The sequence below is a fragment of the Ursus maritimus genome, unplaced genomic scaffold, assembly GCF_017311325.1.
Source record: "Ursus maritimus isolate PB19 unplaced genomic scaffold, ASM1731132v1 scaffold_21, whole genome shotgun sequence".
NCBI lineage: Eukaryota > Metazoa > Chordata > Mammalia > Carnivora > Ursidae > Ursus > Ursus maritimus.
Window position 1 is genome coordinate 32,006,131 of NW_024424564.1, and position 27,374 is coordinate 32,033,504.

The following is a 27,374-nucleotide window of genomic DNA, read 5'->3' on the forward strand; positions in this document are numbered from 1 at the left end:
TCAGGATGCAATTGTTTCTATACGTAAGTATATAAAAAACAAACTGGGAACTATCATATCTTTTCAAAACTGCCCGGGGGGGGGGGGAGTAGGGGTAAAAAGCCTGAAAGATCAGGGGAATTACCAGAGATTACTAGTTTTAGAGGTTTGGAGTAAGTAAGATGCAAAACAACAACAGTTGTTTAAACAGTTTAGTCACTTTAAAGAAAGTAAAATAGTTACAGTATTAAAAATTAGACATAAGGGCTAAAAGATACAGATGCACCCTGATTGACACAACAGTGGTGGTAATGTTGAAAACTCTATGCTTTAATCATAAAATTGAAATCATTTGCAATATATACTAGAGGAATTCATTATTTAAAAGAATGCCATGCTGTATTATAAAGAGAAGAAATATCTCATAATTTATCTGTTTTAATACTTAATTTTCTTAAAGCAAGATACACCTCTAGCATCAGTGCTGGCTTAAAAAACAAGAATTTATTCAACAAGTCTTCTAGATTGCAAAGACAAAGATTTCTTCCTCTATCTAGAGAAGATGAGTTTCTACTAATGATGTTAAAGAGCTTCCCCAAATGCCTGTGGACTTTTAGGTTTACAAATTGAATTACACACATTTTTAAAATTATACATGTTCAGTACATTGAGATGATTTTTTTTTTTTTTAAAGTAGGCTTCACCCCCAGCATGGAGTCCAACACAGGGTTCAAATTCATGACCATGAAATGAAGACTTGGATACTTAACTGACTGAGCCACCCAGGTGCCCTAATATATTGAGATGATTTTTAAAAGAGTGTTGACATAACCAAACTTGGCTACCCATTTTATAAGTTACTTGTCTACCATTACCTTTCTAGCACTTTCTGTAATTCTGTTAATAAGCTAAATGACAGAACTTTAAAAAAGTCATTTGACTTGAGTTAGATCATCTGAATTCTACTTCCAACATGTCATTAATTTGCTGCGTGAACCCAGATAACCATAATTCAGCAAACACTTACTGAGATCTCTTTCTTTTTTCTTCTAAAAAGTAAATTCAACCCCCAACATGGGGCTCAAACTCACAACCCAAAAATCAAGAGTCACATACTCTACCAACTGAGCCAGCCAGGTGCCCCAACTGAGATTTCACTGTAAGGTACTAACCTAAGTGCTGAGGCTTCAATAGAAGAATAAAACGGAAACAGAATGAGCTACAGAAAGGGCTAAGAAAGGGATGGCATTTCTGATAAATGATGGGCTACTGAATCAGAATGTGGAAGGTCCTAAAAGGTCATGGACTTTATCTCAAAAAGGCAATAGGAAGCTAATGAAGGCTTTTAGGTAGCAGAGTAACATAAATGGGCTGATTTTTTTTTAAGATTTTATTTATTGGGGGGGGTACGTGCGCGCGCGCACACACACACACACACACACACACAAACACACACACACAAAGTGCAGAGTCGGGCAGAGGAAGAAGGCGAAGCAGGATCCTCACTGAGCAGGAAGCCTGACTAAGCGGCTTGATCCCAGGACCCTGTGATCATGACCTGAGCTGAAGACAGACGCTTAACGGACTGAGCCACCCAGGTGCCCCATTAACTGGGCTGATTTTTGACAAACATCATTCTGTTACTAGGGCACAGGACAAGATGAAGAGATTGGAAGCAAAGATATTACTCTAACAGTTTAGGTAAGAAATTTTAAAAGGCCTTGAAATATGGTGATAAAAATGAAGACGAAGGGAGAAATTCAAGCAAAAGAATGGTTAGGATTCAACAGGGAATGCAGGGCAGTGAGGCGTGGGGAGAATGATGATGACTCCCCCCAACATCAAACACGGCGACCAGAAGGACTATGGTTTTAATACTGAGATGATACACATGAGAGAATAGTTTTGGAAATCACCTACCTCTGTCTCATACACTTATTTCTAAATGGGAATTCTATCCCCTTTGATGATCTATGTAATCAAATTGCAAGAATCAAGAATAAAGTACATGAAATCACACCAAAAACTCTGAAATTTAATAAAAATATTTAATATTTTTGTTGTCCTAGATTCTCCAGACCAAATTCCAAGATGCATTATTAGACTATTTCTCCTTTCTGTTTGGATTGTTTTGAACATGACACTGAAAACCTCCAAATCTTTTTTCATTCACAAAACGACAATAAAAATCCAAACCTTCACAACCAACTGTGATCAAGGCTCAAATGTAAGAATGTATACATGAAAGCATGCTGCAAACTACACCATAATAAAAATGCAAGTCAGGAACAAAATGCTATTTAGCTCAGTTGTTAAGAGAGAATTGAGATTTGATTACAGATGTCAGGTTTTGAAACTCATGACTGTAAAACCTCAATGAGAAAGCCAACTACAAAAGTACTCAGCTGGGAAGTGAGGTAAAAGTAAAACTCTTGATTTCACAAAGGGTGTAAACAAGCATCAGAGAAAGAAGAAGCTGCCTTTGTCAGGAGACCAAGAAACTTCACAGTGCTGATTCTGAGGACACCCAGAGAACAGAAGGTCAAAGACTGTATGGAAAAAAACCAATTCCAGAGACAGGAAAAAGTTCTAATTTGCCTCACTCATCTGTCTGTAACAAATATCTAAAAGAATCAAACATTTTGAGGACCAGCATCAACAATTAAAAAAGGCCTTTTATTTTCTATAGAAAGGTAGAAAATAAAAGTGTAAGACAACAAAAGCACGTCTTTTATTTAGAATAAAAAAGAGCAATGGGGAAAAATCAGATTTGCCTCGCTCCACCCTCGTCCATAGCTCCTACCATAATTTTTAAGGATGACGTTGATTATTCCCATTATCTTTTCTTACAGGCCCCACAAAAAATTTTCATACAGTACAAATAAAACATTTCTAATTTTTTCCATGTAGGTTATCTTTGGTAAAATTCTACATGAAGATTGGTTTCACTGTTTTGTTTTACTGACTATATCAAATTACAGCAATTTATTAAGTCACTGAGTTTTCTCTGTGGCTACTTTTCTACCAAGTCAAATTTTACTAATGTAAGTTTTATCGTATGTGGTTTTAGCCAATGTTAGATTTATGTTATTTGTAGCAGTCACACAAACCACTATTTGACAACTGTTTATATTTTTATTTGAAACCCGTGGAAACTTATAATCTACGGTAAAGTTATATACGATTTCCTTCAGGTATTTCAGGACTGCTGTGTATTGCTAACTGAAATCTCCTATATACTTTTAATCACTTTGCATACGATTTGCTGACAGTACTCATAGCTGGCAGAGAGAAGATAAAGAGTGGTTAAAATGGAGGGGTCAAAACATCAAAGTCTTAATGTAGGGCCTCAATGATCAGTGTATCTATACCTGTAGTCCGAACATTATTTGAATGACACAGTTATTTTCTAATATTCTATATGTATTATTTCCATCATAAACTAATGTATTTAGGGGAGCAAAAGAGAAACTACAAAATGTACCTCCTCCAAAATGGTTAAAGTGTAAAAAGTTAAAAGCCAAAAATTAAAATGTATTAAATTTTTACATTCTTGATACTGAGAGCTAGCTAATTAGGGCAATACATAATAAATGTTACCGTGGTAAGAATAACTGGGTCTCACATACTGGTTTACACTAAAGCACTGAACAAAACCGGTGTATACAAACACGATGAAAGTCAATACATAGAGTTAACAACATCCGAAACTTATGTCTAAATGTTCTAAAAGGTAGCTTTTATAGACTTAAAACCACTAATCAATATTATAACCATGATTTATAAACAGGATGCTTTATTGAGCCATTACTTTATATAGCCAGATGTGCATGTTTCAGCTGCTATTTTGAATTCTATCAGGAATATTTCTGACTTTAAAAGCACAACAAATATACTTTGATTTCTATAGGGAAGATTAAAATCAAAATGGATAACACAACATAAACATTATATTAAAAAATATGGAAATACCCTGAAAGCTACATGTGAATCGCTGAGAAGTGGCCCCTCTTTCTCGATGTAATTTATGCTCGAGTCTCCAGCAATTAGGTGTACGCTTCCTTCCACGCCCTCTACTGAGCTCTGACAGGCTGTGCTCTCTCCAGGATTCAATGCTTTTGCAAGAGTGTCAAATGCCCTATTAGGAGACATCAGATGCTGTAAGCTTGGTCAATTTCCACAATAAAATAAAAATTCTACATAAAATTGTAGAAGATTTAGGCCTAAAAAAGTTATTGAGAATACAGAACTTTGGTGTATCACTGATTACTCTATTTCGGTGATATCTATACCTGTTTCCAAAAGCAACAAGTCAAACTTCAATATGCATAGTATGAAAAGCCGTATTATATTAATGTATTATCAGAGAATTAAAGTCTTTAAAAGATTTCTATGTAATTACCAGGAGGAAAAACCCTTTTACTTTGGTCTAAAAATATGCTTTTACAAGTTACACATTTGATACTACAAGATAACAGCCCATTTACTTTACATACAGAAAGTATTTATAAAGAATAAGGGCAAGAACGTAGGTCAACTTGACTGCTTTCTACACAACACAGATTTTAATTTTATTTAAAAATTCAGAAAATATTTTAAAACTTCCGTTAACACAGGTACATCTAATCTGTAAGAATTTGAGATTAGGATGGCAAATAATGAACTGTCAGCAAATAATTATTTAAAATAGCTCCCCATATTTTTCAATGAGAGGAGAGGCCTTTTACAGTTCCTTAAAATCTTATGTTCAAGAAAGTACTCTTAAGAGACTCTTAAAGGCAGGTTCCTCAACATTTAGATGATGAACAATGTGAAAAAAGCCTCAAAAGATCCAGGTTTACATCCCATGTACTAACATCAAGAGAATGAAAAATAGAATTCTCATACAAGTTTCATGAAGTATAACTTAAAATGGTAGTTGATTCAATTAAGTCTTTTAAATCTATTTTCATCTTGAAAAATTGGTGGGGAAAATGAACATGAATGCCTAGGGTAAGACAAATGTTTAACTCTAAGTACACAGAAGATAAAATAACACCATTAGCAAGAAAAAATTCTTAAATTTTATGAATACATTTCTAATCTTATAATATTCATTTATTGCTCATTATTTACAATGTAACCTGCTGAATAACATTGTACGCTGAATGCACTTTTTCAGTTAAAACTTACCATGCTTTAAATTTTCTAAGTCTAACAGAAATAATTTTCTGAAACTTCTGTAAATCATATTCAACATAAGAATATTTTAAGACATACTAATAAGATCAAAACAGACCTTACCTTGAAACATCACCATTGGTCTGCATTTCTTGATGAAATTCACATAAAGAGGTATCACCATTACTTAAGCTTTCAATCACAGACATTTCATTACTATTCTGAGAAAGATCTTTAGTTTTTCCAAGATTTGCTAATGATGTAACCACACTGGCCAATGTACTTAAATCTCCCTGACATGATTCAGCCTTAAAAAAAAAAAAAAAAAAAAAAAAAAAAGTATTTAAATCTGCAAATTGGTATCAGAGAACTTTTTGTCTGAATATCCAATTCTAGATTATGAAATGCCAAAATTAAAGCACTCTACTTAAGATAAATGAAACCTATAAAATAAAATCAAAGAGCTCTGAGCTTTTAGAAACTTCCTGAGGAAAATGTAAGTTTAAAAGCATCGGGTACATTTCCTAGGAAATGCTTACATAAAAATTACATTAAACCAAGAACTGTACTTAATGACTAATCTATTCATATCAACAATCCCTTCCTCTGTGAAAGGATCTTAGATATCTTTTAAGTTTTTTTAGAATTAAAATTCTGACAATTTCTAAAACTTATTATACGAACTATAAAGTTATACGGAATATATTAAACTAATAGCAGTGAAAAGAGAAAAAAAGGTAAATGTATTACTGAACAGAATTCTTAGAATGCCAACTTTCACCAGCCACTGTGTTAAATGTGTTAAATACCAGGTGCTATGTAGGTGAAAAATCTCTTTACATATTTAAGATAATGTTTTTTGTTTTTTTTCTTTTAAGATTTTATGTATTTATTTATTTGAGAGAGAGAGAGAGAGAGAGAGATTGAGAGAACAAATTGGGGGAGGGGCAGAGGGAGAAGCAGACTCCCTGCAGAGCAGGGAGCCTGAGTCGGCAGTTGATCCCAGGACTCTGGGATTAGGATCTGAGCAGAAGGCAGATGCTTAACTAACTGAGCCACCCAGGCGCCCAAGATAATGGGCTTCTGCTATACATTGCATATTTTCCCCACTTGTCTTTAGCTTTTATTTTTGTTAGTGATGTATATATTCTTTATTCACTAATTAGCTATAATTATTTTGTGAAAAAGTATTCTCTCTCCTTAACTCTTTGACTATCCAGAAATATAATTTCTGTAGGAAAGGCAGATAGATGCTTGATTTTTCCTTAATTTATCAATTTTCAGAGCAATGAGTCAATGCCCTTAGCACCTCTACTGGTGACAGGTGAGTTTTAAGTACCATTTTAAAGTCATAGATTTTTATATATTTGATGTGCTTAAATGGATCATTCTTTTTTAAATACTCAAATTATTCCATCCTAACCTAATGAGGTCCCTTCAGTTGCCTTCTATGGCCAATTGACAGAATCCTTTAATGGAATTAAATTCTTCCTTTATGGTTTTTAGTGTTTTTAATACTAAGAAAATACATGTTTCCTTGATGTTTCGTGTTATATCAATTCACCAGTTTATGTGAAATTGATTTTAGTGAACAGAATGAAACAACTTTTGTGCTTCCCAAATTACTGAATGGTCCTAGAATCATTTCCTGAGAAACCTACCAGTTGTGGAGTTCTTCTTGGTTCCTACTTATAAATGTATTTTATTTAATCCTCATAACAATCCTGTAAATAGGAATCATCATCCCTTTATTACTGACAAGAATTTTCCACGGTCACTCCAGCAGAAGACTGGGAAGTCAGGTCTGATGAAAGCCTATGCTCTAACCAGTGTTCCAGGTTACAAGAGTAAAAGGAGTTAACATTTTTAAGTGTTTTAATTTTCAACTAAAACTTAAACACATATATTCTCTTCCATTTTATAACATGCCTATCTAGTTAAGATTTTTAAGTTTTTGTCAATGAAGACTCTTAGGCAATGTGAAAAGACCTTATCTCGTAACTTGACAGTTTTAAGACTGTTTGTCAGAAACACCACACAAGGTTGTTATTATAATTTAATACAAAGACATATAGAAAACTTATCTTCTTTTCCTAAAGGAGGTAATACGTCAGTGCAATCCTAACTACCATTCTAACCTTGATTCACATATACAAGGCAAAGCAAAATCTTATAATTCCAAAATATATGGTAAAAGGTCAAATCTCCCCACTTAGTAACAAAATGCTAAAGCCCATGGTCAGACACTCTTATTTGCCCTATTTTACAGATGAGGAAGGAAACTGAAGCACTGAGAGGTCAAATAACTTGCCCAAGGTTATGCAGCTAGTAAGTGGCAGATGAAATTTGATTCCAGAGCTCAAGTATTAAGAGTACCTTAAGAATATCAAACAATTAAATATATAATAAATCTGGCCATAAGTAGAATGAATAATCTTATAGGTTATATGAAACCAGATCACATCACAGGCTGAGAGAAATACTAATCATAGGCTCCCTAAAATCTGTTTCTAGACATGAGTCTTCAGGAGAAACTGCTTTTCGTTCTCATAAGGGGTTTCTGAACACTGCAGAAATTCCACATTCTCTATCTAAATAAACTTTTTTTCCTTGAGACTCCTTGCTCGATAAAGAAGGACTCCAACCTTTAAGAGAAACCAGATAACTTAGACACATAATGAAAGCTCTTGCAATCCTATTCCTACTCTTGACTCAAGTCAATGTTTTGAGTAAAAGGTGGGCTATGAATTTCTCTTCACCTGAAATATTTTAAGTATTTTGTTACTATAAAATCTGAAGTGAAGCATAAAAGAAATATTAAGAATTTTGTACTTGGGGCGCCTGGGTGGCAAAGCTAATTAAGCATCCAACTCTTGGTTTCGGCTCAGGTTGTGATCAGCTCAGGTTGGGTAACCTTGGTCATAAGATCAAGCCCTGAGTTGGGCTCCACGCTCTGCACGGAGTCTGCTTGAGATTCTCTCTCCCTCCCCCTCTGCCCCTCCTGCTCATGCTCTCTCTCTCTCTCTAAAATAAGCAAATCTTACAAAAAAAAAAAAAGAATCTTACAGTTAATATAAATTTCTATTTCTGAGGACTTTCGAGATGAAAGAAACCTAGAAGACTTTTGTCTGTCACTTTCATTTCGAAGCTATAATTGTCCTAGTAGAATAATGAACTTTTCTACTGATAGTTATTCATATATGAGGACACACAAAATGGAGGCTATCCTGGTCACAAATCTAAACCCAAGTCAGCATGCACTTACAGGAAACACCTGTCAAGGAAACCTAACATACACCAATCACAATCTGCAACTCTGCTTTAACTAGCTCACCTTACCCTTAGAAACAGGACCCACTAGCCTTACAAGGAAATCTTCAAGCTCCTAGCCAATAAGGCCATTTCCATATTGCTGCTTCTAATGTTCTCTAAAACTCACTCTTGCCCCAAATCCCTCAGCAAGAGTGCTCTCCTCATCTATGGATTGTTTTCCCTTGAATAAAGGCATCACATTTTTTACTGAATTGTTTTAGCTGTCATTTGACACTATCAAATAGTTGATCATTTATTTTAAAAGGAAAAAAGCAATGTGTAACAGGGAATATTTAAGATCAAATCAATTAACCAAAGTAACAGTGGAGATTAAGAAAAGGAAAAAAATATTAAAAGCTTAAAAAATTTTAAGCTTTAAATTAATTGCACTAAACACACCTTATCTGGTGTCATCAGCACAGTTGACTCAGTTTTTATTCCAGACTGGTGAATATTCACAAACATTCCTGAATCTAACAGTCCTGCTGACCTGTAACAAACAAGTACAAATTTTAGCCTTAGTTTCACTGGGAAGAAAAACAAATGACCAGCTACTTAATGTCTGTTTTGCTTGTTTTTACTATACCTTGCAGTTTCACTATCTGTTACAAAAGTTGGAGTTGCAGCTAATGGACTTCGAAGGTCTTTTCGGATGTAGATCTTTTCTGTTGAAGCGGCACAGTTGGAAGATTTTTCTCGTGATACTTCAATAGGTTTTCTTTCACACTGAACAGCTACAAAAATGCATTGAACTATTACATCACAATGCGGGATTTATAGGCAATTATAAATGTAACCTTTTGGTCAGCAATGCTGCTCATAGGAGACAGTTACCATAAGTGAACTCTAAAGATAATTCTTAATTTTCAAAATTATTTCTAACTTCAACAAAGTTGCTTCAGAGTAGTAATTTACATCTCCTGTTCTCTTTTCTCTCCCTGACCCAGCTGTGGCAGAAATGTAGAGAAATTCTTATTTTTTAAAAGCTCGCTGTCAAGAAGGAAAAACTGAAGTTAGGAGTCTCTTACCTATCTGTGTGAGAGTTAAAAAAAAATTTTTTTTTGACCAACTGAAAACAATACTAATAGCCACAAAAAGTTAAATCTTTTTTTAGTTAAGGGCAGGGAGATTTTTAAGAAGTAATTCAACTGTTTAATCTTCACTTATAAAATATAGGTAGTATATGTCACTTATTTTATAGGAATTTTATTTCATGATACTTAGGAGATAGCATAGTTTTGTTGTTAAATGTATATTTTCTGAGAAAAAAAAATCTGCCAAGATTCAGATCCAAGTTCCGCCACTTATTAGTTATGTGACCTTGGGCAAGTTACTCAATCTGTTTACTCAAATGTAAAATGGGTAAGAGTAGTACCTACTGCATGGAGTTTTGCTATGAGAATAAATAAGTTAATTCATATGCTATACACAGAGTTAGGCATGGTGAGAGCTCAATCAATATTAGCGACCCTACTTATCACCTTAGTAGTTTAATCGAAAACTAAACTGGTACCTAGTTAGTTGTGCTTTTTTAAAAAACCATGTTCAAACATACATACATGCACAGCATATAGGCGCTCAATCGATATGTCGTTGAATGAATAAAAAATACATGCATATGTATACACATTTCTAAACTGTTAGCTGGAAAATTGTAAATTAAAAAGCACATATATTGACATATTGTGTTAATTTTGATACACTTTTGGAGATTGCCTGAATTCTTAAAATTATTTTCTCCTTTAAAGCTAATACATACAGTCTTGTCTCATTCCAAACGCAATACATCTCTGTAACCTGCAGTATTGACAGCGGTTTCGATGGTGTTTATTGATAATACAGTCCTTTGATCCTCGACATGAATAAACTAAATTTTTTCGGATGCTTCTTTTAAAAAATCCTTTGCAGCCTTCACAGGTTACTGCTCCATAATGACGTCCTAGAGACAGATGTTTAAGAAAACACAAAAGTCACATATTTTAGAACAGAAATGGAAATAAGCCCACTACTTCCCTTTAAGTAACAACAATATATGTGATGAAACAGAGATTTTTGAGTTTGTGACATGAAAATAATTTTTAAGAGTTACTAAACAGAGAATGAAACAACCATATTCTTTGATAACTATATGAAATAATATGAATTTTTAATTCTGTAAAGTAACCTTAACAATGATATGGAAAATTTCGGCAAGAGGAAAAGCAAAACAACCCATAGTACCATAAGTAAAAAGTATTTTCACTTCTGAGATCACTTACAAATTATAATTCTTTTCTATATTATTTAAGGATATTTTATTCTTAAAATTCTGCTCTAAAAAAAGATCTATCAATTAGTATTTGAGCACAGTATTCTCTTGGGGGGGGGGAGGACAGAGGGAGAGGGAGAGAAAGAACCTTAACCATGCTACACACCCAGTACAGAGCCTCCATGGGGTTCAATCTCATGACCCTGAGATCATGACCTGAGCTGAAATCAAGGGTCAGACATTTAATCAACTGAGCCTCCCAGGTACCCCTATAGTAATCTCTTCTCATTGTGGGTTCCACTTTTTAAATTTCTGGAGAAATCTGTGACATTTTGATTAACCTACCACTTCACGGGCCCTTTCTTTGATACAACATCTATTAAATTGAACATATTCTGGGAAAAGCTGTAGTGGAGATTTTTGCAATGAAGCTATAGAAAAGATTAAAGATTATATATGAGTGAACACAGGTGCTTTCCTCACATAAAGTAACAAGGAATGTAACTAAAATGACATAACCCTGAGTACTAGTAATAGTACTTGGAGAAATGCTGCTCAGCTATGCGCAGTATTAAATAAAGAGTAACCAGAGCTTTTCCACCTCATTAATTCAAGTTACTCTATATTCCTGGACTAGCAACAGGGCTCAGCAGGTAAGTGAACAACTTAATGTTATGTGTTATTAAGGACCACAACTCATTTTTAAGCAATTCCTTTGACAAAACTGATTTTACTTTCAAGAAAAATTTCCACATATTCAGTTCACATTTAAAAAGCAAAACTCTTTGGGGCACCTGGGTGGCACAGTTGATTAAGACCCTGACTCTTGGTTTTAGCTCAGATTGTGATCTCAGGGTCATGAGAATGAGCCCTGTATGAGGCTCTGTGCTCAGCGTGGAGTCTGCCTGAGTTTCTCTCCCTCTCTTTCTGGCAACCCCCCACCCCTGCCACCCAAATAAATGAACAAATCTTTTTTTTCTTTTTTTAAAGCAAAACTGTTTTTCGCAATTCTTCAAAACGTGCATTTTATGTCACTGCAAGATCAAATTAAATTGCATTCAAGTAAAAAAAAATCTTTAGGTGAATAAAAAGCTTTGGGGGAAAAATCAGTTAAATTTATAGGCTTCAAATATGAACCATAAAAACAACATGCTCTTTTCTTTTTACTTTCAGAAGAAGAAACATGGTAGTGTGGTAGTTATTTTAATAACACAACACATATAGAAGGTTGTTTTTAAAATGTTACCTGATGCTTTGTCTCCACATACTACGCAAAGATCAAAAACCTTATTTGGTCCTTGGTCTGGGGAAGAATTATCTGTTAAGAGCTAAAGAAAACCCCCCAAAACAAAAAACAAAACAATAATTTGTTAATAATGCTCTTAAGTAAAACAAAAGAACAGCCAGTCTTAGTTATTGCTTTCTTTCTTGTAAGTTATTCTGAAACTTTGAACTCTATTATACATATATCAATTAAACTATTGTTAATTTTCTTTATATGTAAGTAAAAATTTCAATATTAAAAGGAAAGATAGGAAGAATACCTTTTAAATTTGTTCCATAACAATCTCATTAAACACTGTTAAGTACTCAAATACATGAGTACCTAATGTATCTTACCTATTAAGCACTTATTATTCGTTATTCATTCAACACATCAAATTACTTTGATTTGATTACTTACATCAAATTACTGCAGCAGTTATTAGCCCTATCATGACATGTCTTTGAACAGCTCAAAATTTTTTTCACATGGTAAAATAAGCTATAACAGCATATAAAGATAACTTAATTTTTTAAATAGAAAAGTAGTTAAAACTTTTTTGAGTTATTTACTTATAATTATGGAAATGACTGATAAAACTTTTCATCAGTGAGTTGTCTAAGATTTGGATCAGGTGTAGTCGTAGACAGCCTGGACTGCAGATTCTGATAAACGGTAGCAAGCTAGTAGAACTGGGTGGAAAGGCCTTGGGCAAATTACAAACCCTCTTCAACCTTTTTATCATTTCCTTTCAATCTTTTGAAACGTGAACAAATTAATTCAATCTCAAAAATGTGATAGGGCATTCACCATATCATCTTCCCCTGGCTTTAAAACAACCCAGAAAATAACCCTCCACTTGGACTCTTTTTCTTCTCTTAGGGGTGTGAATGCCTTCAGGAGTAATTCTGATTTTAAAAACTTCAAACAGTCCTTAACAATGCTGTCCCTTGCTATGTTACAATGGCATCATTTCTTCTTCTATCATGATAAAAATTAGTCTTTAAGAGAAACTTAACAACAACAACAACAACAAAAAGCTGTCCTTTGAAAGCATCTATGAAAGGCATCACTCTTTTCCTTAACAGCACATCTATTGTGAATGGTGCTAATCTTTCATCTGCTATTATTCCTAAGGGTAGAAGAAATATTGAGAGATTAAGGGACTTGCTCACATGCTTTAGGTCACTAGATCAGAAATCCAATCTTCTTGGCTCAGGGGAATTCTATCCTAGACCTATTTCTTTTTCTTTGCCCTGAGAGGTGATCCATAAAGTAGGCAAAGTGCCAATATTATCTTTTTTTCTTAAAACAGAGAATTATTTTTAAAAATAACTTTACAGTGGAGAAATCTGATACACACTACTTCAGCCAGGTGGTCAAGATCAATGTCACCAGTTATAAAACATGATGAGAGTAAGTACACGTGATATGATGTGATGAAAATGGCACTTAACCTCTGTGATCCTCCTCACCAAAACCAACAACCCCAGTCTAATCATGAGAAAAACATTAGTCCAAGTCCCCATAGCAGGGCCATCTACAATATACCTGACCAGTACACCTCAAAATCGTCAAGGTCATCAAATACAAGGAAAGTCTGAGAAACTGTCACTGCTAACAGGAATCTAAGAAGACATGATGACTAAATGTAATATGGTATCCTGGAACCAAAAAGAATATTAGGTAAAAATCAGGGAAAGCTAAAAACATCTACGGATTTTAGTTAACATCAAAATTAGTTCACTAATCATAATAAAGGTATCATATTAATGTAAAATGTTAATAGGAGAAATTGTGTGTTGAGAGGTTATATGGAAACTCTGTACTAACTGCTCAATATTTCTGTAACTATGAAACTGTTCTAAAAAATCAAATCTGTTGATAAAAAGAAATTAAGGTATTCATGATGTTATATATTTTTTTAGTGACTTGTCTTGTTGATAAAATAACTCCTTATAAATCCCATCCACTTTTTACTAGCTGTTTCTAAAAGAAATATAAATAATGCAATTAGAAGAATAAACAATCTATCAGGATATACAATCAAAATTTTGTATTTTTTTTTTAAAGATTTTATTTATTTATGTGACACAGAGACAGCCAGGGAGAGAGGGAACACAAGCAGGGGGAGTGGGAGAGGAAGAAGCAGGCTCCCAGTGGGGGAGCCCGATGTGGGACTCGATCCCAGAATGCCAGGATCACGCCCTGAGCCGAAGGCAGACGCTTAACAACTGCACTACCCAGGCGCCCCAAAATTTTGTATTTTATAAATTAGTTTTTCAATCCTAAAAGGAACGTTCTTTGATCAGGTTTTCATCACAAAATAGAGAATTCAATTTTAAGCAGGCACTCCACCAAGAAGTCTCCAAAGGCAAACTTAAGGGTTTGCTGGATTTGTGTTCAATCACAGCAACCAGCAGTGATAATATCTACATTATCACAGGCATGCAGTGTGTATGAGCCTTAACTCTTTGAAAAATACGTAACTAGCAAAAATTAAAATGATGTGCAGTTAATCTAGACCACTGACTCCCAGTGTCAGAGCAGACGGTGGGGATAAAACTGTCTGCTACATCACGGAAGACAGAGATGACAACCAAGGAGGCAAAGTGACAAAGATGCAGCCAAATACCGACTTCTGGTTTTGGCAGCTTCTTGTTGCCCAGGCAGCGTGGTCTTGGGAAGTGCCGCTACCACAGCAGAGGCTCCTCATCTGGCAGCTTCCTAACCGTGCAGAAGCAGCAGGTCTCTTAGAAGCCGGTTCTGCAGCATGTCGGAGTGGTTGTTCTTGGAAACCTGACCTGGAGCTGTAGCTTCAGCCTTCCCAGTAATTCTGTGAGTTCTCTATACCCTTTATGAAACACTTTCCTGGACAAACTAGCCAGAGTGGATCTTACTATACGCAACGAAGAACCCCTAGAAAATATACGGATGTGAGGGTGTGTGAGGAAAAGTACAGTGGCATATAGGAGAGGGCAGTCACCACAGATAATCTGCACAGCACATAATTTTATGCAACATTTTTTTCCTACAGACCATGTAGGACGTAATGTATTAACAGTAGGACTTATACTTATGATGTGCTTTTTAATTCTTTCAAGTGTAAGATGAAAAGACACTCTAAAGTTATTTACCTGGAGATGTTGTGCAGACAGATCAGGAGTTGTAAAAAATAACTGATTAACACCTGCTGCATCTGGAGTAGTGAGGAAAACTTTCCCTGGAGTGGAATCTTGCCTGGCCAGAATGACTTTGCTTGGGGTAGAGCCATCATGATTTGTCAGAATGAACTGCTTGCCTTGTGTATTATGATCAAGTGCCGTCACGATCTGGATTTTCTGGCCAGTTTGCTGCTCGGTAACAATCTAACACAATCACGTCAAATTAGTAATCAATTCCACTTATCTTTTTTTTTTCTTTTTTTCTAAGGGCACAATTTTCTCCTACCTTCAGACAAAGCTAGGAAAGCATACCATTACATATATATTCAATACAATACACATACATACATACATACCTTTTAAACTAGCAATTCTACTCCCACAAAATCCCATCCTATAGAAAAACAAATGTGCAAATAAAGGTACAATAATAAAAACATTTGGACCTCACTATTTTGATTCCTTCCTTCCCCTTCCCTCCCACCTTCCATTTAGACAAATGTTTACTGGGTGCATTCCATTTGCCAAGCACTGTTTGTTCTGTGTCCTGGAATATAGCAATACACAAAACAAAATCTTTGTTCTCATAAAGCTTTTATTTTAGTGAGGAAAGGCAGATAAAAAACAAGCAAATAATATTGTCAGAGGGTATCAAGTGCTACAAAGAAAAAATAAAGCAGGGTAGAGATGGTGAGAGTCACTGATGGAACAAACGCCATGAGGAGATGACATTTTTGCACAGGCCTGAGTGAAGTAGCAGACCAAAGCTTAGGACTAGCTAGAGGAAGTGCATCCTCTACCTGGGATACAGGGAGAAGGCCATGGGGCAGGAAGAGTGTTTCACACATCTGAGGCAAGAGGCACTGCAAGAGAGCTATGTGAGCGACACAGAGTGGCAGAAGGGATTATGGTAGAAGATGGGATCTGAGCGACAGCAGGAGCCACATGGCACAGGGCTTTGTAAGGACTATAAACTCTGGATTTCCTCCTGTGTGAAATGGAAATCCACTGGAAGGTCACAGAGGAGAGCGGCAAGATCTTTTTCAAAAATTCTAGATTTAGCGTGTAGACTAGCCTGTGAGGTTGAAGAGAAGAACTACGGGAGACCAGAAACGATGCTACTGCTCACACACTGGCAATATCTGGGAATTATATATGGGCAGACATGCTGGCAGGGGACAGGGTAGTAGCCATGCTGGAGGAGAAAAATGACTGGATTTGGGATATTTTATGAAGGGAAATGTGACAAGATATGCGGACGGACGACATGTGGAATATAAGGAGGGAAGAGTCAAGGATGACTACCGGAGTTTGCTGGGGCAGCTGGGAGGACAGGACTGCTACCTGCTGAGCTGGAGGGGCCTAGGGAAGAGCAAGCTCATGGATAAAGAGAACTAGCCCAGCACTGAGGGCTTTTGTTGTTGCTGAACAAATATTTTACAGAGTAACTCATTAAGCCAATTTAATACCTTGGTTCAAATTTAAGATGGCGAAGTTGGTTTGTTTCCAACTTTTTCCCATTTCTCTGAAATTATTTTCAAGATTCTTTTCTATGCAAAATTGACAACAAAGTTCTGAATTACTAATTAGTTTTTGTCTAGAATAGAACTGTACCAATTATAGCTGCTGCCAATTTGAGTTTTCTTTGTTGACCATTATTGCCAGCATGTCCTATTTTTCTGGGTGTACTTTTCACTGTTGCCAATTTTATCTTACATAGGTTATTTCCACCACCATCTTCCCTAACAATTTTCAATTTTACCTATAAGATGTGAATTTGAATCAGTTCATTCATAACAAATTTTACCATGTAAAGCTTAAGCTGTTGTAGGCTTCACTGTGGATTATTTCTATCAGTAATATTACTGTGAAGTAAACAAAATTCTAATGGCTGACAAACATTTCTCAGAGAAGAGCTTTAGGTGTATGCAACGTGTGGTAGTTCTTTGATAGCACATTCAAACTTGACAGGTGGTAGCTTTTTAAAGACTAGCTGCAACGTGAAATCAGAAACTGTATTAAAATCCATTGCTCTATCTTGCAATTTGAATGGATCCTTCACTTGTCAGTGATTTTATAATATTACACCGGCCCACTGAGTGATGTACATCTTTTATATGTTGACATGTTTCACATACCATATCATTACATGGCTGGTAGCCCCCTGGAAAAAAAAGGGCAATGAACATTTTAGTATTATTATGAAAATAGTTTTGACCTTGCTGACTCTCTGAAGAGTCCCTAGATAGTACCTTTAAAAACCTCTGGATTATGGTACCTCTTACTAAGGAATAGGGCATAATTGTTCCAGGTCTCATCACTGCTCCATAACTCTTCATTCGCTGTTTTTCTTCTGCACTCCCATAACACTCTATACAGTCATCTATCATAGCCCTTACCCCTGTACTGTGACTGTGGGATGATTCGACTATTTCCCATTAGATTTAAAGCTACCTTAAAGTTGAGAGTATCTTTTATTTCTGTACCTTCAGAACCTAGCATATACATTTGATTAACTGAGTTTTATTATTATTTTTTTAAAGATTTTTATTTATTTATTTGATAGAGAGAGAGACAGGCAGTGAGAGAGGGAACACAAGCAGGGGGAGTGGGAGAGGAAGAAGCAGGCTCCCAGCGGAGGAGCCTGATGCGGGGCTCGATCCCAGAACGCCGGGATCATGCCCTGAGCCAAAGGTAGATGCTTAATGACTGAGCCACCCAGGCGCCCCTAACTGATTGAGTTTTAAAACCATTGTATTTATTTATTTGAGAGAAAGAGAGTGCGTGTGAGAGCACAGGTAGTGGAGAGGGAGAAGAAGGCTGTCCATCGAGCAGGGAGCCTGATGTGGGGCTCGATCCCAGGACCCTGGGAATATGATCTGAGCCGAAGGCAGACGCTTAACCGACTGAGCCACCCGGGCGCCCCTGTACATTTGATTTAAATAGGTCTGATGGATCCGCAAATGAACTGTAAATCAAACATACCTCTCCCATCTGTTGTTCAATAATTTGATGTGCAATTTCTTCTATGGTTGCCATGTTTTAATTGCCAAAATGTCCTGCCAGAATAAAAAGATGCCTTTTCACAATTATACTCATAAAACATATTTACTGAAGAATTTATAAATGAAGTCACATGATAGCTAAGATTTATTTCAAATTAACCCAGTTGGGGTGGGTGGGGGAAGGATGGAATAAACAAGAGACTGGCTGTGCACTGACAATTACTGAAAACTGATGAAGTTTATACAGGGGTTCATAAAATTATTCTCTCTGCTTTTATATATTTTGAAAATATCTATTTAAAAAAATGATTCAATACTAAACAATTTCACTTTTCAGAGACACTGAAGACTAACCAGGACAATTCTATTACAGATCAGGAGTAGTTTATTAATTTAAATAAGGGTAACCCTATCTGTAAACAAATACGTCACTGTAGCCCTTGACACACTCTTTTACCAATGTATTGTAAAAACTGACAAAAGAATTGCATTTGTTTGGAAGGAAAGAAGATTTCTCCAGAATTTTGTGACTGTTCTTCATCAGTGGCAGTTTCTCACATATTAAGGTTAATTTGCATTTAAGGTAAAACTTTCTCCAAATGGACTTGAGAGTCTGAAAGATTAATGCATTGACTTTGACTTTTGCTTTTTCTATCAATAGACAAGAATACAGAAATTATTTCTGACTTTGTCACATTATATAACATCTGTCATAAATTCACTTTAGTTGTACTAAAAGCAATGTTCAGGATTTAGCTTTACTCAACTATTTCTTACTAGTTTGAAAAGCAGTGGCTTCATCCTCTCTGGAACTGAGGAAACAGAGCTGTTCCCTGGGCCTGTGTCCTCTGGGCCCAGGGTGGCAGAGGAGGCCCTGCCAGTCTCTGACTCATCTTTGAATCTTTCCTCCCTTTCCTTGAAGGATAACAAATGTTTGAAACTGAATAGCTCCACTGGCCCATCTAGAAAAATCACCCAAGTCCGACAGTTTTTCTTCATTTCATCCCATCTATGTCCCCTTCACTCCAAGCTGGCAACATTTCTGCTGATACAAAATTCTCAGAAATCTTACTGCCTTCCCTGCATTCAGGGGGTGGAGGCCATCAGATGCGAGCCCTCTACAGATCTCTCCTGGATAACCCCATCCGGGCTTCTGTTCAGATGGGTGACTGGATCCATAAATCACACATCCCTAACTCTTCAGCAAATGGTTGTCCCGTCACACCCAAGACAATCTCTCCAGAAAACACCTTCTCTTTTTTTGCAATATGAATAGGGTGACTATTTTTAGAATCTTCAAGTCCTGGTTCCACTTTTCTTAACAATTCCTTCTTCAATTTATCTCTCTTTTCACATTTTACTATAAGCAGTAAGAGGAAATGGCCAAGTCTCCAACACTCTGCTTAGAAATCTCCACAGATAAATAGCCAAGTTCATTGCTTACAAGTTCTACTTTCTACAAAACACTAGAACGCAAGGCCAAGTTCTTTGCCACTTTATCATAAGGTTCATTTTCCTCTAGTTACCAATACTGTAACATGCTCCTCATTTCTGAAACCTCACCAGAAGTACCTTTAATGCTTATTATTTTTTAAAAGATTTACTCATTTGAGAGAGCGTGCACACACGTATTGAGTGTGTGTGTGTGGAGGGGTGGGGGGACGGGGAGGGGCAGAGGGAGAAGGAAAATTCCAAGCAGACTCCCTGCTGAGTGTGGAGCCTGAGGTGGGGCTTGATCTCAGGAGCCTGAGATCTTGACCTGAGCTGAAAACAAGAGTGAGACGGTTAACCCACTAAGCCACCCAGGTGCCCCTTTATTATTATTGTTTTAAGATTCATTATTTGAGAGAAAGAGGGAGTGCCCATGTGTGGGGGGAGGGGCAGAGGGAGAGAATCTTCAAGCAGACTCTCTGCTGAGCACCGAGCATGAAGCACCAAGCAGGGCTCGATTCTACTGCCCATGAGATCATGACATTAGCTGAAACCAGAGTCCGATGCCCAACTGAGCCACCCAGGTGCTCCTAATGTTAGTTATTTCTATCAGCATTCTGTTCGCAAAGCTATCTGTGTATCTCTAAGATATTACATTATATATTATATTATATGCAACTTTTCTACAGTTCTCTTTCTGAACCCTCACCAAAATTGCCTTTGGCATCCATATTTCTCCCAACAATCTCTTCAAGGCAGTCTAGGCTTTTTCTAGCTTGCATCTCAAAACTCCTCCAGCTTCTATTGGTTTCCCAGTTCCAAATTTTTAGGCACTTGTTACAGCAGCACCCTACTTCCCAGTACCAGAATCTGTATTGGTTTGCTAGCGCTGACATAACAAAGGCTAACAGGGCTGCTTCTGGTGATTCAAACAACAAAAATTAATTTTCTCACAGGGGCACCTGAGTGGCTCAGTTGGTTGAGTGTCTGAGTCTTGGTTTCCACTAAGGTCATGATCTTGGGGTCATGAGATCAAGCCCCATGCTCAGCTCAGAGTCTCCTCGAGATTCTCTCCCTCTGTCCCTACTCCCCTCCCCCTGCTCACGCTAAAATAAATAAATCTTTAAAAAAATTAATTTTCTCACAATTCTGGAGGCTAGAATTCTAAGACAAGCTCTCAGTAGGGTTGGTTTCTGAGACCTATCTCCTTGGCTTGTAGCTGGCTGTCTTCTCTTTGTCTCTTCACATGTCTTCCCTCTGTTTGTGCCTGTGTTGTAATCTCTTTTAATAGGGATAACAGTCATATTGGATTGGGGCCTACCCTAATGACCTCATTTTAACTCAGTTACCTCTTTCAAGGCCTCATGGCCAAATACAGTCACATCTGAGGAACTGGGGACCAGGACTTCAATATGAATTTGGGGGGGGGGGTGCAATTCAGCCCATAACACTTAGGCACAAATCTAACAAGAAACACAATATATGTAAGGAAAGCTTTAAAATACTACCTAGAGAGAAGAAAAACTAGCTGAAAGTACACCAAAGAAAATGATTATAGTGACTACCTCCAGGGAGAACTGGAAGTTTTGCAACAGGGGTAGAATGCAGACTTACTTTTCACTGAGTAAGTGTGTTTCTTTTAAATTTTACCTGCAAGTATTACCACATACAAAAAATTGTCAGTAGAAAACAAAAAGCCAGTTTAAAGGAATCTTTTCCAGAAATCCTAAAATCTACACAGTGTTATCAGCACATTATACCCAAAGAACCTATTTCATAATGAAAACTTATGTAGATCAACTATTTGTATATATTATTAATGTTTGATTACTTAAAAGTGATGAATAGAAAGGACTGAAGTCAAATCTCCGCAGTATTATATGAGTAAACAATTACACTAAATCAACTATCATTTTAGCCAGAGACCAAAGAGCATTAGGGTATTATGTGTGACGCGCGTACGTGCATGGTATATATACATGTACACATTCATGCTTAACTGTATACTTTGTCATCAGCAATACTACAGGTAAAACAATGCTAAAGGATTTGAATGTTAATATTCTTGGAACAAATAGTATTCTTGAGTACGGAATTCAGGGGTATTCGGAAATTTTTTTTTTTTTTTTTTTTTGCTTCTGAAGAAAAGAGCAGGAAATAACAATGGATTCATGACTTTTGGAGTTACAAACTCTAAGCTTAGAGAATCTGACAAAAGCTACACACCCTCTTCAGAAAAACACACATGCACGTATTCAGTAGATTCCATTTTGTGATCCAACACATCGATTTTCCCCTCCCTCTCTCTTTCTTTCTATTTGTATTTGGGGTGAGAGGGACACAGGGAGGAGAGAAAATCTTAAGTAGGCTCCATGCCCAGCACAGAGCCCAATGCAGAGCTTGATCTCACAACCCTGAGATTATGACCTGAGCTGAAATCAAGAGTGAGCTTAACTGACTGAGCCACCCAGGCGCCCCTTCCTACTTCTTTGTATATAAACTTTACTGCAGTAGTCTAGAGCCCTGATCGCATATTGTTTTATATATCCATATAATCCAAACTGGTTAGCAAAAGAATTCTTAGGGAAAATTTTCGAAATACCTCAATGAACGTATACTTCAATTTGTATTGAGTAAAACGGAAATGAGAGGAATTTAGGGAATAAATTTGACCAGAAAGGCAGACTAAGAACAATTTTTCCCCTCTGGACCCCTCTCCAACCAAACATAGAAATGTATGGTGCATGAGTTGCAATGTCAAACTACTTTAACCTACTTGTAAAGCCTGTTATGTGTCTGTAAAGTCTGTTAGGTGTCTGTCAAGCCAGCTTATAAACTTAAGATTCAAGTCTAGAAAGGCACAGACACAATGATATAAAGTCAAACCTATAATCTCATTTTCATTATTACTTTTCTCATTAAACTATCAAGGAATACATATTTATATGTAAATAAATCCACAAAATATTTCAAATACATCATATAATCTTGTTCATTAAAAATTTTTTCCACCATTTGCAAAAAGGAGGCAGACTATCTAAATTAATAACAAATTATGGGACGCCTGGGTGGCTCAGTTGGTTAAGTGTTTGACTCTTGATTTTGGTTCAGGACATGATCTCATGATTGTGAGATGGAGCCCTGTGTCAGCTCCACACTGGGCATGGAGCATGCTTAAGATTCTCTCTCTCCCTCTGCCTGCCCCCCCCCAACCCTAGTGTGCTCTCTCTCACTCTAAAACAATAAATAAATAAATTACAAATTGTATCCAAATGCATTAAGTTTTACTAAAATTTAGAAATTCCCAGAGGACAGTATTATTCACTCTGATAAACGAAAGTATTAGCAAGGGGGAAATGATAAAAATTGGTTAAGAATGAAATAGTAATTGGCATAAAATTAGGCATTTATGATAATGCATTAGTCACTTCGGTTGTGATAAAGGCTCAACTATGGCTAGTTTAAGCAAAAAGGCAGGGGGTGGGGGAAACAGGATACACACTGCTAGGACCCAAGCAGCCCTGATCTTGGGAAAAACTGGAGCTAGGGTTTCTCAGGAATCTCCTTATTTCTATGTGTTTTTTTTTTTTTTTTTAATTATCTCTGTTCTTATTCTCCCTATGTGGCTTATTTTTTACTTTGTAGTAAAAAACCAGGAAAGGAAAAGTAGTCTTCTCTGATCACAATTTTAAAATGTGGGTTAATAGATTCTGATGGGCCCAGCTTAGGTTATGTGCTTATCTTTGGAATTAATCACTGTAGGCAGGCCAGAAGAGGGAAAGGAAGGTTAATACGATTGCAGGATTGGCAACTTCCACTTTTAGAAGGTCTATTTACCAAAAGATGGAACACTAGCTACTGATATAATCATCATGAACCAGGCAACCACTTCAATTTGTTTCTACTACTGACACACAGAATTCTTCAATCAGAAGTCCACTGAACACTAAGCTACTCAAAAAGCTTACTTCAGCACTAACTTTAATTTTCTGTTGTCAGTTGGAGAAATCCCCCCAAAAGAGAAGGGTAAAAAACCCTTATTCTTATAAAATATTCTATCAAGAGTTCTCCTTTTGGCTACTTCCAGATCAAAGTTCTTCTAATTGCTTGCTCTGTGAGTTTAGTAAAAGACAAATTTATAGTTTTATAGCCATATTGTTTTAAACAACCTCCACAGTTTCTAGAGAATTCACAAAATAAATTAATTTTGTTGAATTTTTTCTAAACATACCAAAATTTGTTTTGTTTTAAGACGATAAAAAGGCATAAGGAGTGAGGGCAAGGCAGCCTTTTAATCCTCAATATTAAAAACTTGAGGCCTGGAGCCTGAAGTACTAGAAGCTGTTAGACTTTCTCATGAAACAAAAAGATATTAGGGGTTATCATTTACCCTGATATATTGATAAACAGAATCTTCCTGATGAGAAGAGACTACTGACGTTAGAAAAGAATCAAATTAGTTTTGGGTTACCAGTCCAGATTTTATTCCCAGCTTTCAAGTTAAAAAATGAGGAAGCTCATGAAGTGGAATTCAGTAACAGCCTAAAGAGATACAGTCTTGAAAGCTTTCTACAGAGAAATTAAATTTATGCTGAGTGTAAGTCAATCAATCAGAGAAAGACAACTAGATGATTTCACTGATATGTGGAATTTAAGAAACAAGGCAGAGGATCATAGGGGAAGAGAGAAAAAAATGAAACAAGATGAAACCAGAGAGGGAGACAAACCATAAGAGACTGTTAATCACAGGAAACAAACTGAGGGTTGCTGGAGGGGCGGGGGGTAGAGGTATGGGGTAACTGGGTAATGGACACTGGGGAGGGTATGTGTTGTAATGAGCACTGCTGGGTATTATATAAGACTGATGAATCGAACACCTGTACCCCTGAAACAAATAATACATTATATGTTAATTAATTGAATTTAAATTAAAAAAGAAAATTAAATTTAGAAGATATCATTTTTTTAATGGAATGATTCATTATTCTTAATGAAGACAATAAAATACTTCAGAATAGGCAAATGAGCATGAAACTATTTATCATGTATTTATATGTATACATATCCATATAACATACACAGCTCAAGGACAGTACTAATGTTGTAGGCCTCTGAACAAGGCTTATTTTCTCCCACACCATAAACACTTCCTCTGAGATTCTTCTAAGTCAGTTATACCATAGTTTCTAATGACTTTATGACTGCCATTCATTAGCTTCTACTCGAATACCATTATTCATTGAAAATTTTGACACTGAGTGTTGTCCCTTTCCTGCCACCAACATGGATGACTTCGGTGACCACGGACAATCCAAACTACAACCAATCTAGTTCCAAATTTCTTGACTTAAAAGTCCAATAATACTCACCTAATTGCAGCTATAATATTTTGCTACCAGACTGCTCTAACATATATATTTAATATTATTTCACCTCTTAATATTCTTCAAATTCCTCCCTTTATCTATAGGATTTGAGGTGTCATTTGTTAAACTTTATTTTCTAGCTATACACACTACTTGTAATTTCTTGAATTTACCATGTTGCTCATGCTTCCATGTCTTTGCTAATGGCTTCTTTTTCTACCATGACCATGGAATCACTAGATCAATATATGTTTGTTTTCTAAATTTAACTCCAAAAATTGAGGCAAAACAAGCATTCTTCACATACTGATGGAAGTCTAAATTGTTATAACCTTCTTGAAAAGTTAATTTGCCAATGCGTATCATGAATCTTAAAAATGTTCACGTTCATTGACCCAATAATTCATTTACTATTCTACTCAACAAATACTTGTTGAGTGCTTACTATGGGCCAGGCATTTTTCTAAGTGTTAGGCATAGAGCAGGTAGTATTAAAACAAACTTCCCTTTGTGAAGTTTCTATTTTGGTTAGGTTAAACAGACAACAAATAAATATTCAATACCAGTAAATGGTGAAAAGAGGAATGGAGAAAAGTAGAGCAGGGATTAGTGACAAATAGCTTGGGGACAGGGAAGGAACTGCAATTTTTAAAAAAAATTTTTAAAAAAGATTTTATTTATTCATTTGACAGAGAAAGAGACAGCCAGTGAGAGAGGGAACACAAGCAGGGGGAGTGGGAGAGGAAGAAGCAGGCTCCCAGCGGAGGAGCCCGATGTGGGGCTTGATCCCAGAATGCTGGGATCACACCCCAAGCTGAAGGCAGACGCTTAACGACTGAGCCACCCAGGCGCCCCGCAATTTTTTTTTTTAATAAGAGGTCAGAGATGGCCTTTCTGAGAAGGTGACATCTTAGCAAAGACAAAGATTTGCAAAAAAAATTCTTTCGTTAAAATAACGGATGAGGAAAATGTTTAATGACAAAGAGAAAATGCTAATGACAAACTGAATGCAAAGATCAAGAAACAAAATTTTATTTACAACTGATTTTAACTATGCAAAACACAAAAGGACTAAAAACAAACATTCTCAAATATTAAGTGCTTTTTCTAGGTGAGAGTTATAGGCTACTTTCTTCTTTCTGCTTTTTGAATGGGTATTTACAGTTGTAAACAGAAAGTAAGCATTCCCTCATCTTTAGCCTACTGTATCTTGTGCCCATTTATCTTCTACAACACCCTGTCCTTTTGCATAGATGACCCATCTCTAATAGACTTCTAAGGAAAAGGACTGTAGTTTTCAATGAACCTCTAGTATTTAGCAGTGCCTACTATTCACATCTAACTTCAGTAAGTATTTACTGGAACATATTTACCAGGCACTGTGAGACCTTGGGTGACAGTGAACAAGGCAGAAAAGATCTCTGCCCTGCAGGGCTTATATTTTAGTGAGAAAACAGATTTTTAAAAATTACCATGTGCTAAATGCTATGAAGCAGACTAGGAAGGAGTGATAATAAAGAGAAAAACAGAAAAATGGCGGAAGTTTACATAGGTAGTAGTGTCCTAGACCTCAAGTCAATCCCATTTTAGTACTTATTAAACGTATGACTACATGTTCACTCACCATGAGGCTCAGTTTCCTCACAAATGAAATGGATTCAATATAATCTACTTCAAAAAGTTGTAAAAATTCAATGTCAGTGAAAATGTCTACACCAATGGTTAAGTTTCTTTATATCTAAGAGGTATTTTCTGAAAGCTGAATGAACAAAGTGCTCAATAAATGAACAAGAGGAGCTCAGAACCACCATACTAGAGAGGGAGGCTCTGGAAAAACCTTAGAGATATCCGAGTTAGGCACTGAAGATTAAGTATTTTCACCAGCCTGAGGGACAAAGCAAAAAGCATGAGGATGCTGTCTTTACTGCTCTAGAGCTAATTAATATACAGAAAACAAACAGTTCTACATTTTTGGCCCTGAGTTTTTTCAATTTACCAAGATCTCATTTCTACTTATCCTCCCCACAGAAAAAAGCAGAGTATGAATGGTGCTATCCTTTTTTCCATTCAGATTCAAAATTTTAAGTCTGTGCTCTGACATCAGAAACAGTTCATTTTTTCCCCACCAGCCCCACGACCATCAACTGATTGTAGACTGCTGTCATCCAAAACAGTATTTTGCAAACTTTGTGTCGTGAGCCACATTAATTTAGTAGGTCAGATTTTTTTTTAAAGGAAAATGGAAAAGAGTGTATCAGATATAGTGAGGGTAAGAATAGTCTCAGTAAGTCTTTATTTCAGTTTAATCTGTGTGAGTGTGCTGAGTCATGATGCAAAATGTATTTCCTTCTGGGGGATGCAAAGTTTGAAACAATGATTTAAATATGACATAAAACAATGATTCTATTTTTTCCAGTAGAGTGGGTCAAATATCTCTTTGAAAAT

The 27,374-nt window shown here is 36.2% G+C and overlaps 1 protein-coding gene across 3 annotated transcripts in view; it reads right to left on the reverse strand.

Moving 5' to 3' along the window:
• Window positions 1-27,374, reverse strand: part of NR2C1 (nuclear receptor subfamily 2 group C member 1) — a 46,253-nt gene that overhangs the window by 16,738 nt on the left and 2,141 nt on the right. For 2 of the 3 annotated variants that reach the window (XM_008687697.2, XM_008687696.2), the window contains exons 2-9: window positions 18,113-18,186; window positions 15,101-15,331; window positions 11,946-12,027; window positions 10,211-10,390; window positions 9,038-9,185; window positions 8,851-8,941; window positions 5,263-5,447; window positions 3,952-4,117 (exon numbers count right to left, since the gene is read on the reverse strand). In XM_008687697.2, the coding sequence (XP_008685919.1) occupies window positions 3,952-4,117; window positions 5,263-5,447; window positions 8,851-8,941; window positions 9,038-9,185; window positions 10,211-10,390; window positions 11,946-12,027; window positions 15,101-15,331; window positions 18,113-18,166 (1,137 nt within the window). In that variant the 5' untranslated portion in view covers window positions 18,167-18,186. Of the gene's footprint in view, window positions 1-3,951; window positions 4,118-5,262; window positions 5,448-8,850; window positions 8,942-9,037; window positions 9,186-10,210; window positions 10,391-11,945; window positions 12,028-15,100; window positions 15,332-17,265; window positions 17,292-18,112; window positions 18,187-27,374 lie in introns of those variants that run through there. The other variant, XM_008687698.2, reaches the window with a different exon arrangement.